The 16688-nt window shown below is 37.2% G+C and overlaps 1 protein-coding gene across 1 annotated transcript; it reads left to right on the forward strand.

Moving 5' to 3' along the window:
- Positions 1–3252: 3252 nt before the first annotated feature.
- EIF5A2 (eukaryotic translation initiation factor 5A2) lies at positions 3253–14311 on the forward strand. The gene is made up of 4 exons (XM_069472931.1): positions 3253–3417; positions 3966–4070; positions 13538–13669; positions 14252–14311. The coding sequence occupies exons 1-4, from the start codon at positions 3253–3255 to the stop codon at positions 14309–14311; spliced, it is 462 nt and encodes a 153-aa protein (XP_069329032.1).
- The last annotated feature ends 2377 nt before the right edge of the window (positions 14312–16688 follow it).

The raw sequence follows: 16688 nt of genomic DNA on the forward strand, positions 1-16688 counted from the left end.
CTAGTATTTGTTTTATCTCTTTAAATTGTCTCCTGCACTGGACTACAAGTACTTTATTAACAAGGGGCTGTCTTAGTCAACATAGTAATTCAGAGATAAGGGTGCTAAAATACACACAGTTGATCTTCATTATTTTTGGATTCCATATTTGCAAATTTGCATACTTGATAAAATTTATTTGTAATCCCAAAATCAATACTTTGCTTTTGAAGTCATTTGGGAACATGCCCAGAGATCTGAGCCATCCAATACAGATTTTACTAGCTGGAATCAAACATAGCAATGCTCTGCCTTCTTGTTTCAGCTGTAAGAATTTAAACAAGTGTTCTTTTCAGTCTATTTAGTGCCAAATTTTTTACATTTTTGTACTTTTTTTTGGTGATTTCACTATTTAAAATGGCCTGCAAGCACCGTGCTGAAGAGCCGTCTAGCATTCCTAAGCACAAGGATATGGTATGTCTTATAGAGTAAGTATGTCAGATAAGCTACCTTCAGGTATTAATTAATAGTGCTACTGGCCACAGGTTCAATGTTAATGAGTCAACAATATATAGTAAATAATGGTATTTAAACAGAAATACATTTAAAAAGATCACATATTGACCACTTAATGAAAATGTGTCCAGAGGCTCACAGGAACCTAACCCTGTATTTCCCGTAAGAGCAATGGTTCAGTATTTGCTAATTCAGTGTTCTAGTGACTTCAGGAGAATCAACTATATTTGTCAAATGAATGAAGCTTAATCATTTTATTCCAAATCCAAAGCTTGTATGAATGGTGGTGTTAGAGCAGTGACTCCGAAGCCAAGCTACCTAGATTACAATCTTGGCTGACTTGCTCTGTGATTTGGAGCAAATTACTTAACTTTTCTCTGCCTTTTTCCATAACTAAAAATGCAGATAAAAGAGTAGCTGTTAATATTTGGAAGGGGCTGAGTGTGGGCCAAAGGCACTGACCACAAAAAGGCACAAGGAAACTTTTGGAATGAGGGAAATATTCTGTATCTTGATTATACGGTGGTTATATATAATTATGTTTTTCAAAACTCATAAAACTAAAAAGAATTTTAATTTATATAAATTATAACAAACATAGTTAAAAAATAGAGAGTAGCAGTCAAGATTAAAGGAATAACATACATCATTTGGTACATCACCTGCCAATATAAATACTCTTTAAATACACTTTAGCAATCATTCTAAAAACAGTAATAGGGAAAGATTAGGTGGTATAAGGAAAACCACAGTGAACTCATGAACCGGGTTCTACTCTGGCTCTTTCATATATTTACAGGCTGAATTCATTTTATGGGAGGTCACTTATTGTGAAGGTTAAATTGGACAACACGTGTGAAATATATGTGTAAACTGTAGTCATCGTTATGTCAGAAACAGGATTATTCATGAGACAGCAATATGAATCACAGGACCACATAAATTGGGGTGTGGAGTAGGAAGCAATTTCCTAGATCACCTCTCCAAGGTAGGAAAATGTGAAATGGAACTGTGAAAAGAAGATTGCATCTCCTTTAGGAACCTTCCCATAGGTTCTAGGTTGGTTTTGAAGACAACCCAACTGCTCCAATATGGTATCGACAAACCCCAAACCCTAAGGAATGCCAATGTCAAGGGGAAAGAAAGGCTGAGTTGACAGAACACCTTTCTAGACGGAGAAAGCGGCAGGAGTCAGATAGTCTTCGCCTCCACAACTCCGTAACAGCTTTTGGTGTGAGAAGCGGGTGAAGTCACTTCACTGCTGCTTGTAAGCTTGCGGATGCTTTGGAGTTCCCACCCTTGGGAGCACCGTTGACCCTAAAGGGGCAACTGGCGGCGGTCGCTGCCAGAATCTTACCATGGGGTGGCTGGGTCCCTCGCAGAACCCGCAGTGGGGAGCTGGGTAATAACATACTGTATCTATCTGAGCTCTTACTCCAGAAACAAGCGTGGATTCGAACCCCAAGGAGGGCTGTAAGTTGAACCAGAAGCTCAACCCAAAGTTTCCTTCACGGACACCTGGGACACCCGCTGTGCACGCCTCGCCAGTTCTGATGGCCGTCACGTGACAACCGCCACGCACCCAATGGCAGGGACCACCGAGCGCATGCCTTGGTTCCCATTAACGTGGACTGGGACCTGGACGCAACAAACCTAAAAGTTGGAGGGAGCAAGTTTCCTTGACGGCGAGCTCGCCCTCAGCAACCAGACTCCTAGAAGCGCTCTCCACGCCGGAAGTGCACTAATCCGCAGCACGTGGGGTTGCCAGGGCGCTCTTCACGTGACTGGGCGGGGCCTCGGGAACCTGGTAGCCAATGGTAGGCCGAGAGGGCGGTGCCTGTGACGCTCCAGGGCCTATCCCGGAAGTGGGGCTAAGGTGGGGGCGGGAAAGGGCGGGGAGCCGGGGTGTGGAAAGTGTGGCGGCCCCGCCCCGTGTCTTGGAACTGCCGCGGCCGCCACCGCCGCAGCTGTAAGGGACCTGCACGGGTGCGCAGGCGAAAGGCGCTCTTTGCCTGCGGAAAGGTGAAAACCTGGGGAAAAGCTGGTGGGGCTGGGACCAGAGGGAGGCAGGGCCAGGGAAGGCGCCTGGAGCCGAGCCCTGACCGAGGGAAGGAGGAAGGATGGATCGGGGAACGGTGACAAGCGCAGGACCCGCTGGGGCTCAGGCCCTTGTGGGGCCGGGCAGAGCCGGGCCGGGCCCGGCCGGGCCGAGCCGGGGATGCCGGCAGAAGAGGGGGCGCCTGTGCGGCCGGGGTGGCGCGCTGAGGGCTGGAGGGCGCGGTGCGCGCCGGCTACCCTAGGGCCAGGTCCTGCTGGCCAGGTCCTCTTATCCCCCATCCTACGCGGGGACGTGCGGCCTGGGCTGGGCTCCCCGCAGTAGGGTTCGGGGCGGCGGTAGAGGGCCGGGCGGCGCGGCGCGGGAAGGTCGCCGGCTTTTTCTGCGGCTGGGCAGTAGTGGCCGGGACCTGCTCTCCCCTGCGCGGTGAGCGCCCAAGGCGGGTATCATCCCCACCTCCAGCGGGTTCCTCTGCGACTTCCCTCCCCACCAATGGCTGGAAAAGTTTGTAGAGGCCAGTTAGAAAGTGCCTCCTAGTCTTGAGTGGGTGTTCTATAAATTCAAAAATAACAGGCCTATGATGCTTGGCACCTATCCTGTCCGAAATGAGACGTTTCCCTGCCTGCATGCCCGTTATTAAAAAGCAAACACAAACTTTTTGCGTAGTTCCCACGGAAAAACTACCATCTCCCCAGCCCACTATGGCAGACGAAATTGATTTCACCACTGGAGATGCTGGGGCTTCCAGCACTTACCCTATGCAGTGCTCGGCCCTGCGCAAAAACGGCTTCGTGGTGCTCAAAGGACGACCATGCAAAATAGTGGAGATGTCAACTTCCAAAACTGGAAAGCACGGTCATGCCAAGGTAAGTGCCCTTCCAAGTCAGTCTTTGGCTTCAGAGTTGGGGTTTCGATTATTTGTATTCCATTACAGATCATGAGATTTCTATACTTAAAATTTTGTAACAAGCGCTTTTTTCCCCCTTCTCAGAATTAGTGGCTGATCATCTATTGCTTTGAGTATTTAAAGGTAGCAGCAATCCTTTCTTGGGCCCTTTCATTAACTGGGAACTGAAACTTTTCTGAATCCTAGTAACCTAGAAGATCTATTCTGTTTACAAATGAGAAAACCTGTTGTAATAGTTCTAAGAAACCTTTTATTTTTCTTGTGTACTCTTATAATTGAATTACTGGACTATATATTATATTGGGTTCTGACATGTCATGATACTGTTTAATTGTTTACTGCATCTTAATTCTATGACCACTACGTTTTTTTAAGAAAGTAAAATTAGATGACCTTGGAAGAAGAAAGAATCTGTCATAATCAGCATTGGTATTGTGCTCTTGTGTATGTAATGAGTGATACACTTGGCAAAGATTAAACAGGTTTCCTGTTCTCCTTCTCTATTAGGTTCACCTTGTTGGAATTGATATTTTCACTGGCAAAAAATATGAAGATATTTGCCCTTCTACTCACAACATGGATGTTCCAAACATTAAGAGAAATGATTATCAAGTAAGTACTAATTTCCTTTAGACTGTTGCTTGTTTATTAAAGGTGCAAGTACTGTACTATCATTTGTAATTTAACAAAACCCAAGAGTAGTTCTGTAGATTTTCCTAACCAATTATTAGGCACCAACTTTCTTAGAAATTAGAGAACTAGATCCTGATGTTTAACACTTGTACCTCATCTAGGATTATTACTAGTTTCCTATTTTATAACATTCTTGTATTTTTAAAAAGTTGAACACTCCTCAGTGTTTCTCAGGCCAAGTGATTGCATATTGTGACTAAGTTGAATGTTTAGTAAAATTGCTATTCTCTCTGTTATAAAATATTTCAAATTTAGGTATCTCCATCCTGGTTGTCTTGTTTCTTTTCACTGATCATACCTAAGACTTTAGAGAAACTACTGAAATTCGTGTTCCTACCAACCAAGTTTTTGTATTAATGAATGTGAATCAGAACTTGATATTCTTAAAGAGGAAAATAAATCAAAAGCCATAAATATAAAGGATAAAGTACATGGTCACTGAATATGGTGAAGAAGATACAAAAACTATGTAATCGGTTTATTTATATTCAGTGACCATGCTTTGACCTTTTGTTAAATTATATGTGTAAACTTCAAGTTTAGTTCCAATTATACATTTGGATAAGTCATGTTTAATGATAGCATTTTGTTGTTTGGAGTGTTGATGATAACCAAACAATTGATCTCATAGGATATAGAAGCTCAGATTAATCATAACCAAAGCATTTCTTGAAAGTCTTCAGTTTCTGTATAAAGCATGCCATAGATCAAACTCATGTCTGCTCATTTTACATAGTCAAAAATACAAAGTTGACACTTAGATTTGTTTTAATTCAACTTAAACTGATTTTTTCTATACCTTTTATTGTATTGTATACATTTTTAAAGAATGTTGCTATCAACTGTAATTACCCAATGATTTCCTTTGACTCTTTGTCCACACGCAAACATATTTTTATGTAGTTTTAATCTAGTAAACAGTTTTATATTTTCACTTTCCTACTTATCATAAATGTTTTTTAGGTTGCATTGGAGTCTTTGTAGAAATTTGAATTGTCTTAGTATACCAGCAAGTGGTTTCAGTCAGGTAGATCTTGGTTTGTATCTAGTTCTGCCACTTTGTAGCTGGATGATCTTGGACAAGTTACACAGTGTCTCTGAGCCTGTCTTTCCATCTATAAAACAGGATTAAATGAGAAAATGTATCCCATAAATACCCTATAAGTAGATATCTACCAAAAAGTAGTTCTACTCCCCCTTTTCCTGTCTAAAAATTCTACTTAATCATTTCATTATTGTTGGAGCATCAAATCTAGATGTGGTCCATAGTAGGTGCTTAATAAACATTTGTTAAATGCATGTATGATTGATTATTCAGTATGGTAAGGATAGTGCAGTAGACTTAAGCTGAACATAGAATTTTCTTTTGCCAAAAATGTGTTTCTCTTTTCACCCTAAAATATCAAGGCTTTGAATATTAATATTCATTATAGTCAAGATCCATTCAAGGCAGAATGCTTTTGCTTGTTGCATGTTTCAGAAAAATGGTATCAGCAGTTCAGATGATTACGACTATGATAAAATTAGCCACTCATTGACTGGAACTCAAGATTTAGCATAAAGGAAAAATTGGGTTGGGTTTTATTTTGGTATATAGTAGGGTCCAAACGAGGGAAAGGTGAATGAGGTAAGGGAGGCCCTTGCCTCAGGCACACAATTTTAAATAAAGACAAGACTAGTAACAATGCTAAGCCATATAGGAGCCTAAGGCACAAGGAAAAACCAGTAAATCTGATCCTGTCTTTATTTAAAATTTTGATATTTTGCTTATCATAGCATGTTTTCATTAATTGTAATTTTTAAGATATTACATTAAAATATTTATTTGATCACTGTAAGTTTTTTGGTATCTTTTTAAATTTTGCACCCAAGACAAGTGTCTCACTTCACCCTAATCGCAGCCGTTGGTATGTAGTCCATGCTACAGAGTGGACAAGAGGATAATTCAAGCCAGACAGATTGGGTCCTAGTCCCTGCTTTGGCACTAACTAGCTGTGTGACTTTGCTTGGCAAGTTACTTAACCTCTCTTGCCTCCATTTCTTTATGTGTTATTTATGTATAAAGTGGAGATGTGAATAATAAACTCCTTATGGGATCATTTTGAAGCTTACTTAGTTAATACTAGAACAATACCTGGCATAGTAAGTACTCATTGTTCACATTCTCTTCATTATCAAGTCAGCATAGAATACTTATTTCTGTTTATTTTAAAAAATTATTTCTGTGAGACTTTCCACTTATATTTATTGTGCTATCGTGGTCTTCACTCACCTATCCAAGTGCCTTGATTAAATTCCTACTTTATTATTTGGCTATGTATAGTCCTTTATTTGGCTATGTATTGTCCTTTGTATTTGCTGAATTCAATATTTTGAGTGCCAATTTGGCATTCAGCTAAAGTGAAATATGTATATCTGTTCATTTTAATAATTAAAAGTAAATATTTGTTTAGGAAAAGAAACGTATTAATATTTACAGTTTTAATTTTGTGAATTTTAAAATAAGTTCAGAATGAAAGAAAAATTGTCTCCTGACTCATCTATTCCAAGATTAGCTTGGTATTACTTTTCGCCTAAGTAGTTAACTTTGTCTGGGGCTCAGGGATGGTATAAAATACAAATATATCCAGACACCTTTGGGAATCCTGAAATTCATAAATATAGAAATGCTTATTCAGAAATGCTTATACTCTGTTGAATCATATTTCTTTAGAAAGTTTTGTATTGCTGTGCACTCTACTACAAATTAAATGTCTTTTCTGCATTCACTCAAGTTTTATCTGTCATTCGAAGATCATTTTCTAAAAGGAAAACTAATTACTACAGGACACATTAAATTTATATTGTAGACCTTTGGATTATTGGTGAATTGCCAAAACTATGACTATTAAACCCCAGCATATTCTTCAAATAAGTGGTCTATGTTTTGGATGTTGAGATATTGTTGCAACGTAAAACAATAATGGCAAAGAAGATGATGATGCTATAAATTCCTTGAGCTCTTAAAATGTTTTTATAATTTTTACCTGTTCTGCAGAATCCTTGTATTCCCTGATGGAACCAGTCTGTCTTTGGGAATAGAAAACTTCTAAACCATTAGAACTCAGTATCGCAGGGACAAGAGGGAAATATTTTGCTACAGGATCAGTAAGGGTATTAGTGAGAAAAGCCATTATCTTTGGCTCCTAGACCTATGTATTCTACCTATGGGAAAAATAGCACCATATATTGAAATGTATTGTAACCTGCAAAACAGCATGCCAAGCCAAGAAAATATCACCCAGCAGATGCCATAAATGAGTCTTCAATAGGCCAGTCCACACAGGCAAGCAGTTTTGGAATGATGGGGTATATAAGCCAGTGAATTCTCTGGACATTGTCCTGTGCCCCATTATTATGCCAATAAGATTACTCTTTTCATCAGAAATGATGCCATGTGAGATGCTATGACAGGAATGAGGCATATTCTATAAATCTAAATGAAATTTCAGCAAAAGCACTGCAGGCAGGAGAGGCAGATCCATATGCAGGGTAATAATTTATTGCAATAAGGACAAATTGCTGCCACTGCCATGATGGAAGGGATACAATGTTACCAGTCAGATGGCTAACTGTTCCCCCTGGGGAATGGTGCCATATCTAGGATTCTGTATTGGTCTCTTCCATGAAGTTCTCAGTGGCTGTAGTCAGATCAGCCTTGGTGAGAGAAAGCCTATGTCACTGATCCCATTGAACAAGGATTGGGAAAGCTACAAAAAGAAGCTGAATGGCATCCACAGAGAGAATCATCTTGTCCACCTAATTAATTAGAGCCTCATCAGTAGTAGATGCCCTTTGGTGAGCATTCATATGGACACATTCTCTAATTTTTTGGAGGAGTCCATCCATTTACCACTTTTCCAAACCTTATTGTCAGCAATTTTTGTATCTTGTTCTTTTAGTGCCCTTAACCTTTCAGCCAAACTCTTAGCTGTTGCCAATAATCAGCATAAATCCATACCTCTGGTTCTCTCTTCTTTCAGTTCCAGTGCTTGAAGTTCTTCCCAGCCCCGCTATCTTTCAGGCCCACCTGTGAATGGTGTCATCATGTAATGTATAATCATCTAGAAACCATTCTGAATTTTTTCTTTTTCAGTAAACTTGTTGTAGGGAACTCCCCAAAAAGCCGTTGGTATGAGTTGAGGGAGAAGTGTCAATGTGGTAGGAGCAGGAGTTTTCTGAATCGGCCACTTCTTATGCAATTTCTTTGTGCCTTTAGAACCTGCTCAAGTTGATCTCATATATGCTACTTGTATTTGATGGTGGAGTACTACTCTATATTCCCAATTGCATGGCGTAGTGGTTCAGATAACATCCCAGTTGATGATGGTGTTGCTTAGGATGTGTAAATATAATGATTAAGCATTCAGTCTCACCCAGGGACTAGCAACTGTAAGGAAGTAGCCCAAGAATGCTGAGGGAAAAGAAGGAAGAAGTGGAAAGGGATAGGTATTACCAAAACAAGGCTGGTTGTTTTGAAATACATTGAGAAACTAAATTCAGAAATTACGGCTAAGAAGGCACCTGTAGTGCTGACATACCTTCTCTAGCCTTCTGTTGTATACCAGTATTACAAATGCAAGCAAAAATAGTTTCCCTATAATTCCTCCTCTTCAGTGTGCTTTCTTATTCAGACTACATTGTGGACAAAATCTGTAGTCACTAACTCTCGCGTACCGGTATCTTCCTTTTAGATCATGCTTTGCTTCCTTAGTTGGCTGTGCCTCCTAGCATTTAGTGGTTACAGTACTCCTTCTGGAATTCTTGATATGTCGTGGCATTTTCCTGTTTTACTTTTTATTGTGGAAATTTTCAAAGTACAGTATATTTAATCCCATATACCCATCACTGAGCTTCAACAATTACCTATACGTGGCTAATCTTGTTCATCTACACCCTACACCTGTTTTTTTCTTCCTGTTCTGCTTCTTATTTGGGATTTTTTATATGTATAAATTTATGGGATACAAGTATAATTTTATGACATGCATAGATTGCATAGTGGTGAATAGTATTCATTATATATATATAGGATTTTCTTTATGCAGTCTCCGTAGATACTTAGATTAATTCCATATCTTTGCTATTGTGAATAATGCTGCAATCAACATATGAGTACAGGTTATCTTTTTGATATATTGATGTCTGTATATCCTCTTTTGAAAAGTATCTATTCGTGTCCTTTGCACACTTTTTAATGGAATTATTTGTTTTTTGTTGTTTGAGTTCCTTGTGTATTCTGACTGTTAGTCCCCTTTCAGATGCTGATTCCAGACATATCATTTCATCTCTAAATATTTTGTTATGCATCTCTAAAAGATAAAAACGATAAAAAACAAAACACACTAACACATATAAAACAAGTAATTCCTAAATATCGTCAAATATCCCATCAGTATCTACATTTTCTTAACTTCCTAATTGTATTTTTTTTAAAAAAAAAAATCAGACCTAAATAAGGTCCATACAATTCATTTGATTGGTGTATCTCTTAAATCTGTTTTAATCTATAGGTTCTCCTCTTTCACATGTGCACTTAGGGTCTCTCTCTCTCTCTGTCTGTCTTTTTCTCTGCAATTTTTTGATGAAGACACTGTTCTGTAGACTTTTCCACTGTCTGGATTTAACAAATTGCATTTTCTTATTTTTTAACATGTTCTCTGTCCCTTGTGTTTTCTGAAACTTGGTGGTAAGATGTGAAGGCTTGGTTAGATTCAATTTAGATTTTTGTTTTCTTCCTCTCCTTTCTTTCTTTCTTTAACAGGACTATTCCATAGATGATATTCCGTGCAACTATTAGTTAAATAATGGTTATTATTTCTCTTTTTGAGGTATTACCAGCTATGTGATCATTGCTTCAATCCATTAATTTATTAGAGACAAAATAATGATCTGTCATTCCTTCATTTTTTTTCTTACCAGAATACTTCTATAAAAAGAAACTTTATCAATGTTTTTGTTTACCTTAAAGTATAGTATATATACTTTATGTGTACATGTGTGTATATATAAACATATATATATGAAAGGCAGTGTAAATACTTAATTCTTTCCCTGCAATTACCAAGGTTTTGTTTTGTTTTGAGACGGAGTCTTGCTCTGTTGCCTGGGCTAGAGTGCCATGGCATCAGCCTAGCTCACAGCAACCTCAAACTCCTGGACTCAAGTGATCCTCCTGCCTCAGCCTCTTTAGTAGCTGGGACTACAGGCATGTGCCACCACACCTGGCTCACTTTTTCTATTTTTGATAGAGATGGGGTCTCGCTCTTGTTCAGGCTGGTCTTAAACTCCTGACCTCAAGCAATCCTCCCACCTCGGCCTCCCACAGTGCTGGGATTACAGGCGTGAGCCACCATGCCTGGCCAAATTTACCCGTCTTTAAAGTGAGTTGGTTCCTAGCATCCCCTGAAGATGACAACGAAATATTTTTTTCACTATGAACTCAAACATTTAAATATATTTGTGTTTAAATCCATTGTAGTTCCTATCATATTGACTCTCAAACTGTCCTGTCTTTGGCCAGTGGAACCTTATCCAAGTTAGCTCCTGAGTTCCTTTTACGTGAGCCTAACGGTCTTTGATTGTGCCTTGCTTTCTAGTATAACAACTTGCTCCATGTTCATCTTGTACACTTCCTGCTCTGGACCTGGGATTATCCATTTTTCCAAGAAGCCACAGATTCTTTTAGTAGGAAATAAAAGATCCCACATTATGATACCAGTATAATCTACACTGTTCAGGAGCATGGTACACCACCATATGCCCAGCACCTCTATTTAAAGTTTTTTGAACCTGACCTCTGCTGTCTCCCTGCTTGCTATTAACAACAACTATTCCCTCTCCCAAAAGAAAAACAAAAATCAGTTGTTCAAAAACATCTTAAAGGCTGGGCGTGGTGATTCACGCCTGTAATCCTACCACTCTGAGAGGCTGAGCTGCTTGAGCTCAGGAGTTCAAGACCAGCCTGAACAAGAGCGAGACCCCATCTCTACTAAAAATAGAAACAATTAGCCAGGCAACTAAAAATAGAAAAAGAAAATTGGCAGGGCGTGGTGGTGTGCACCACCTGTAGTCCCAGCTACTTGGGAAGCTGAGGTAGGAGGATCACTTGAGCCCAGGAGTTTGAGGTTGCAAGAAGCTACAATGACACCACTGCACTCTACCCAGGGCAACAGAGTGACACTCTGTCTCAAAAAAAAAAAAAAAATCTTAATGTCTTCAAATGAGTAGATTTGTTTAAAGGTGAACGATCAGAAGGAAATATTTAGAATTGGCTGATAACAGTCTCTCCTCACCATCCCCTCCTTCCAACTCCATAGAGTCAAAAAGGCCTTTGAGAAAAGGTAGAAAAATTTGCACAAAAATATGCCTGAGATTTGACAATGACATTATTTTTTTTTTTTTTTAAGATTTCAAATTACAAAGGGGAAAAGTGTATCTTTAGAGTGGAAAGTCCTGAGAGATACCACCCTAGCCAAGTTATCAAAATTAAGCTCACTAGTAATGAAACAAATTGACATAATTTGCCTCCTGATATGATACTCTGAGGGCATATAGTTTATGTAGTATTCCTTTCAAAAATCCATTACCTGAATCATGAGGAAAGAATGAAACAAACCCAAACTGAGGAACATGCTACAAACCAGTGAACATGTACTCTTCAAAAATGTCAATGTCCTGAAAGACAAAGGGTGAAGGAACTATTCAAATTAAGAGAAACTAACCTGACTTGACAGCCAGATAAATACAACGTAATGATCCTGGAGTTGGGGAGATAAGTCGTTATCAAGGACAATGTTAGGACAACTGGCAAATTTGAATATAGACTATATATTGAATAATAGGTTATCAGTATTTCCTGATTTTGAAAAATAAACTGTGGTTATATAAGAGTATATCCTTGTTCTTGGGGAAAACACACTGAAGTACTTATTTCTGAAAATTCATGATCTTTGAAACTTACTCTCAAATGGTTCAGTAAAAACAAGAATGTTTGTGGTATGTATTTTATATATTGCATGTATGTATATGTAGAGAGGAAAAATACACATGTTGCTTAAATGTGAACAATGGGTAAATCTAGGTAAAGGATATGGGATTTCGTTGCATTATTGCAACTTTTCTTTTTTTTTTTTTTTTTTTTGAGACAGAGTCTCACTCTGTTGCCCAGGCTAGAGTGAGTGCCGTGGCGTCAGCCTAGCTCACAGCAACCTCAAACTCCTGGGCTTAAGCGATCCTACTGCCTCAGCCTCCCGAGTAGCTGGGACTACAGGCATGCGCCACCATGCCCGGCTAATTTTTTGTATATATATATTTTAGTTGTCCATATAATTTCTTTCTATTTTTAGTAGAGACGGGGTCTCGCTCTTGCTCAGGCTGGTCTCGAACTCCTGACCTCGAGCGATCCACCCGCCTCGGCCTCCCAGAGTGCTAGGATTACAGGCGTGAGCCACCGCGCCCGGCCTGCAACTTTTCTTTAGATTTTAAGATTTCCATATAATTTAAAGGATCAAGTAATTCAATCTCATTATTTAATTCTAGTTTTCTGTAACTTAGTTTTATTTTTGAAAACTTTTATTTCATATAACAATTTATTGTTTATAAATACATTATTTTACTAGATGTTTAATATGATATTTATACATTTTTATATTTGAAATGCTTTATATTTCATCCCAGATTAGGTTGATGACTAGCTTTGTTTCATTAATGTCATCAATAAGCTAGTGTTTGTTTTTTAAAAAAGAAAACCTGTCGTTAGCAGTGACCGAGAGACCAAAAATTTTCCATTTAACTTTACTCATAATAAAAATTATAAAATGCATTGTTTGTAACATTGAAAAATTAAAAATAACTTTTATGCTTATTAATGGGAAAATGGTTAGATCAGTTACAGTATATCTATGCAGTTGTGTAGTGGTTAAATAGACTAAGGTAGGTTTTTATGTTCTGATTTGAAAAGATTTCTAAGACATGTTAAGTCAAACAGCTTGCTGAAAAAATACACACAGAATTTAAAAAAAGAAAAATACTTATATCCAATTTTTTTGAAGCAACTATATTTGCATTGTGTGCATTAATGCAAATGCTTTAGGATACACTGTAAAGAAGCCTAAACTGTTTAATAATGCAGAGACTGAGTGGGGCAGGGGGAGTATAGGGAGGCGTGAACTTATACTTCCATTCTGTGCATATTTTATACTTTTGTATTTTCAACACTTTTAAACACCAAGAATATTCATGTATTACTGTGTATTTATACAAATTAATGTGGATTGCAATTTATGTGAACATTAGAGGAGTGGATATAATCTAATCAGTGCAAATGATATCATTTCTTCTAATAGCTGATATGCATTCAAGATGGTTACCTTTCCCTGCTGACAGAAACTGGTGAAGTTCGTGAGGATCTTAAACTGCCAGAAGGTGAACTAGGCAAAGAAATAGAAGGAAAATACAATGCAGGTGAAGATGTACAGGTAAAGAGTTATGGGAAGATTGTTTTTTAAACCATTTAATAAAATTTTGGCTTAAACTAGTTAACATAAAATACTATTGATATACATGGAATGTGGTTTAAAAATATTGTTGAAATGTTGAAAATGATCTCTGTAAGGCAGTTTTTCCATGATACTCTTAGAGACCCATTACCAAAGAAGTATTGAAGTCATTTTTTACTACATAAACACTGTCAACCCCAAATTTGTTTTGAGGCTCTTCATCTGAGCTATTCTTAAGGAGAAGAAATGATGCTATAAGGGAGTGTTAAAGCGTGAAGGAGATTTACTCTGTTACAGCTTTCAGAAGTGTAGTATCTAGTAAGTGTTGAAACATTTATAGCTCTTATTCTTCCTATTCCCTGGAAGTTGTTTTACAAACCACAATTTGAAAAATTCTACTTCAGAAAACTGTAAAGAAAGTAGATTATTTATTTTGGAATACTCCTTTCCAAATTCAATATATATAAAATATCCACAAATATAAAATATATGTGAGCTAAATATATCTTTTATATGTATTACCTTCTGAATAACTTTTTGCCTGCATTTTTTTCCTTCTAGGTATCTGTCATGTGTGCCATGAGTGAAGAATATGCTGTAGCCATAAAACCCTGCAAATAAATGGGAACCTCAGGCATGAACAAACTATTTAAATCTGGATCAACTGCAGATCTAAAGTTTGATTCTAAGTTGTCACCAAAGCTATGGCCTTCATAAGCAACCTCATTTCTTTTTGTAATTGTTTTGAAGTTGTGCTGGGTTAGTTTTGCAGGCAATTGGTAATTTTAAAAAATTACCAAGATGTATAATTCTTTTATTATTTAGTTTTGTAGGTGTTTTTCCTATAACGTTCCTGTGGTTTTCAGTCTGTGAGTCTAAGAAACAGACAAGATAGCTTCAGCAGATGTGATTTGTCTGAGCAAATCATTCCTGCATTTTAGTTAAATGACAAATAAACCAGGGTTTTAAATCAAACAATGTAGCATATAATGGTATTGAAGTTGAATTGCTCTACATTAATTTCAGATTTAATATCACAAAATATATAGATTATGGATTGAAATTGTCACAGTTCAGCTTGTGTGTGGCAAACACAAATCCTTAAACAAAAATCATGCTATCAAAAAGTGTAGTTATCTTGTTGGCCACGTGCAACCACATGTACTACCTTGGTCATACTATTCTTTGCCAAATTGTTGTCAGACTTGATATAACCTATGGTAGTTTTAGTATCTTTTTGTGGTTGACAGAGGGATATTGAACTGTTGGGTGAAAGTGAACAAGTCAGATTGTAAAGAATACACAAAAGACAATGGCAAAGAGGGTTGGTTAAAGCCATAAGTTTTTATTTGAGGCCTTTTGTAGTCAGCATAAAAATAAAAAGTGGCTTTTTAGTTGTGTTTTTGCTTTTAAGTTTTGCCCCCCACCTCCACCCACTGACATTTAAAGGAGTGATCTATCTGCTTTACTGGATACTATGCAGCACTTTTTTCCCAGCCATGTTGGTATTTATCAGTAAATACTCCTTTCCAACCATTTTTAAGTAGATTTTTTTTTTTTTACATTAAACTATTTGTTAGACAAAAACTGGGAATTCTTACTTTTAATTGATTTGGAACGTTTGTTAAATTTATCTATATTTTTTCTAAAATGAAAGTGAATCATGGAAGAAATGTTACTTTATATATTGTTATTTAACTTATTTTAAAGTATATGAACTTTTCTGATTATCATGTGACTTTATTCAGTTACTGGTGTGAAATATAACTAGGAAAGAATTCTATTAATATAAGCTGAATTATTTTAAAAGTTATTTTAGGTGATTCCACTGTATTTCTGTTTAATCTTTTGAGTCATATGTATATTAATATTTCCAGAATTTTAGACACTGGTACAGGGTTCATGAGCATCTTTGACTCAGTAACAATCATTATATTGGAATGAAGCTTAGAACAAAATCACTCTTTTAGTAATACCTTGATTCTCTAAGACTGGTTCTGAGACCTCTTCCTTCATTCCTTGACCTCTGAAAGGCCTTTGGTTCCTGTAACCTAGAGGGAAACATATATGATGATGTAACTGATCTAATAAGTCACTGGAAATACCATTAGGAACAGAAGATCCCAAAGTTTTAGTTGCTTAATTTCTACAGACTTTTAAATCTTATCTTGGCTTCAGAAAACTCATTTGGAGAAGAAGCAAGATGCTTTGAGAGAAATGCAAAGAGGAAAATTCTAAAGCACAAGAAATATTGAGGTTGTAGTTAATTGTTTTCAGTATAACATTTTCGCTTTTGCCCATCTAAAGCACAATTAGGAATTAGGCTAAATTCTTTCCAGTATGCTATTTAAGAATCTACTACATAATGCTCTAGTTTTTTCAGTACTCTGTAATGCATATCTTACTTGCTGCTGGTTGGCATTGTTACCCACAGGAATTCCAGAAAATTATTAATCTGTGCTACTTGCTGGTCATTCATATGGCCCCTGCTAACCATACTAGTGTTCTGATTTAGTATTATCTCTAGATTAGCATGCCCTTGTTCTTCCTAACTTGTCAAACTTCACATAAATATATTTTCAATTGTGATGTAAGAGTATGCAAATTATAATAATGCATCTCTATCTTCAAGCCTTGAATGGCAAAAGCTATTTGTGCATAAATATTTCATTTTAAGTACTATATAAAGTGTAAATATTCTTCTGACATATAAGTATAGATTTTAAAGATATGGGACTGTTTATTTTCACATAAGTCAATAGATGTTTCTCTAGAACAAAATATTTCATTTAGTAAAGCTTTATAAATTATATTAAAAGGAAGCAGGGAACATTTTTTAACATAGAACAGAAGTGACTTCATTCTTTTTAGACATCAGAGAAATGTTAAAAGTTGATTCCTAGTATTTCTTGTACTTTTTTTGTAGCAAGTGTTAAATATCACAAGTTACATGTACAGAATGTGGACTGTCATGTCGATAGATTATACAATGATATGC

This window comes from Eulemur rufifrons, chromosome 7, assembly GCF_041146395.1.
Source record: "Eulemur rufifrons isolate Redbay chromosome 7, OSU_ERuf_1, whole genome shotgun sequence".
Taxonomy (NCBI): Eukaryota; Metazoa; Chordata; class Mammalia; order Primates; family Lemuridae; genus Eulemur; species Eulemur rufifrons.

Excerpts from the sequence above, each read along its gene's own strand:
- EIF5A2 (XM_069472931.1), top strand. The coding sequence starts at position 3,253 with ATGGCAGACGAAATTGATTTCACCACTGGAGATGCTGGGGCTTCCAGC. Across the intron at positions 4,071-13,537 it reads TTAAGAGAAATGATTATCAA|CTGATATGCATTCAAGATGG; the intron begins GTAAGTACTAAT and ends TTCTTCTAATAG. Across the intron at positions 13,670-14,251 it reads ATGCAGGTGAAGATGTACAG|GTATCTGTCATGTGTGCCAT; the intron begins GTAAAGAGTTAT and ends TTTTCCTTCTAG.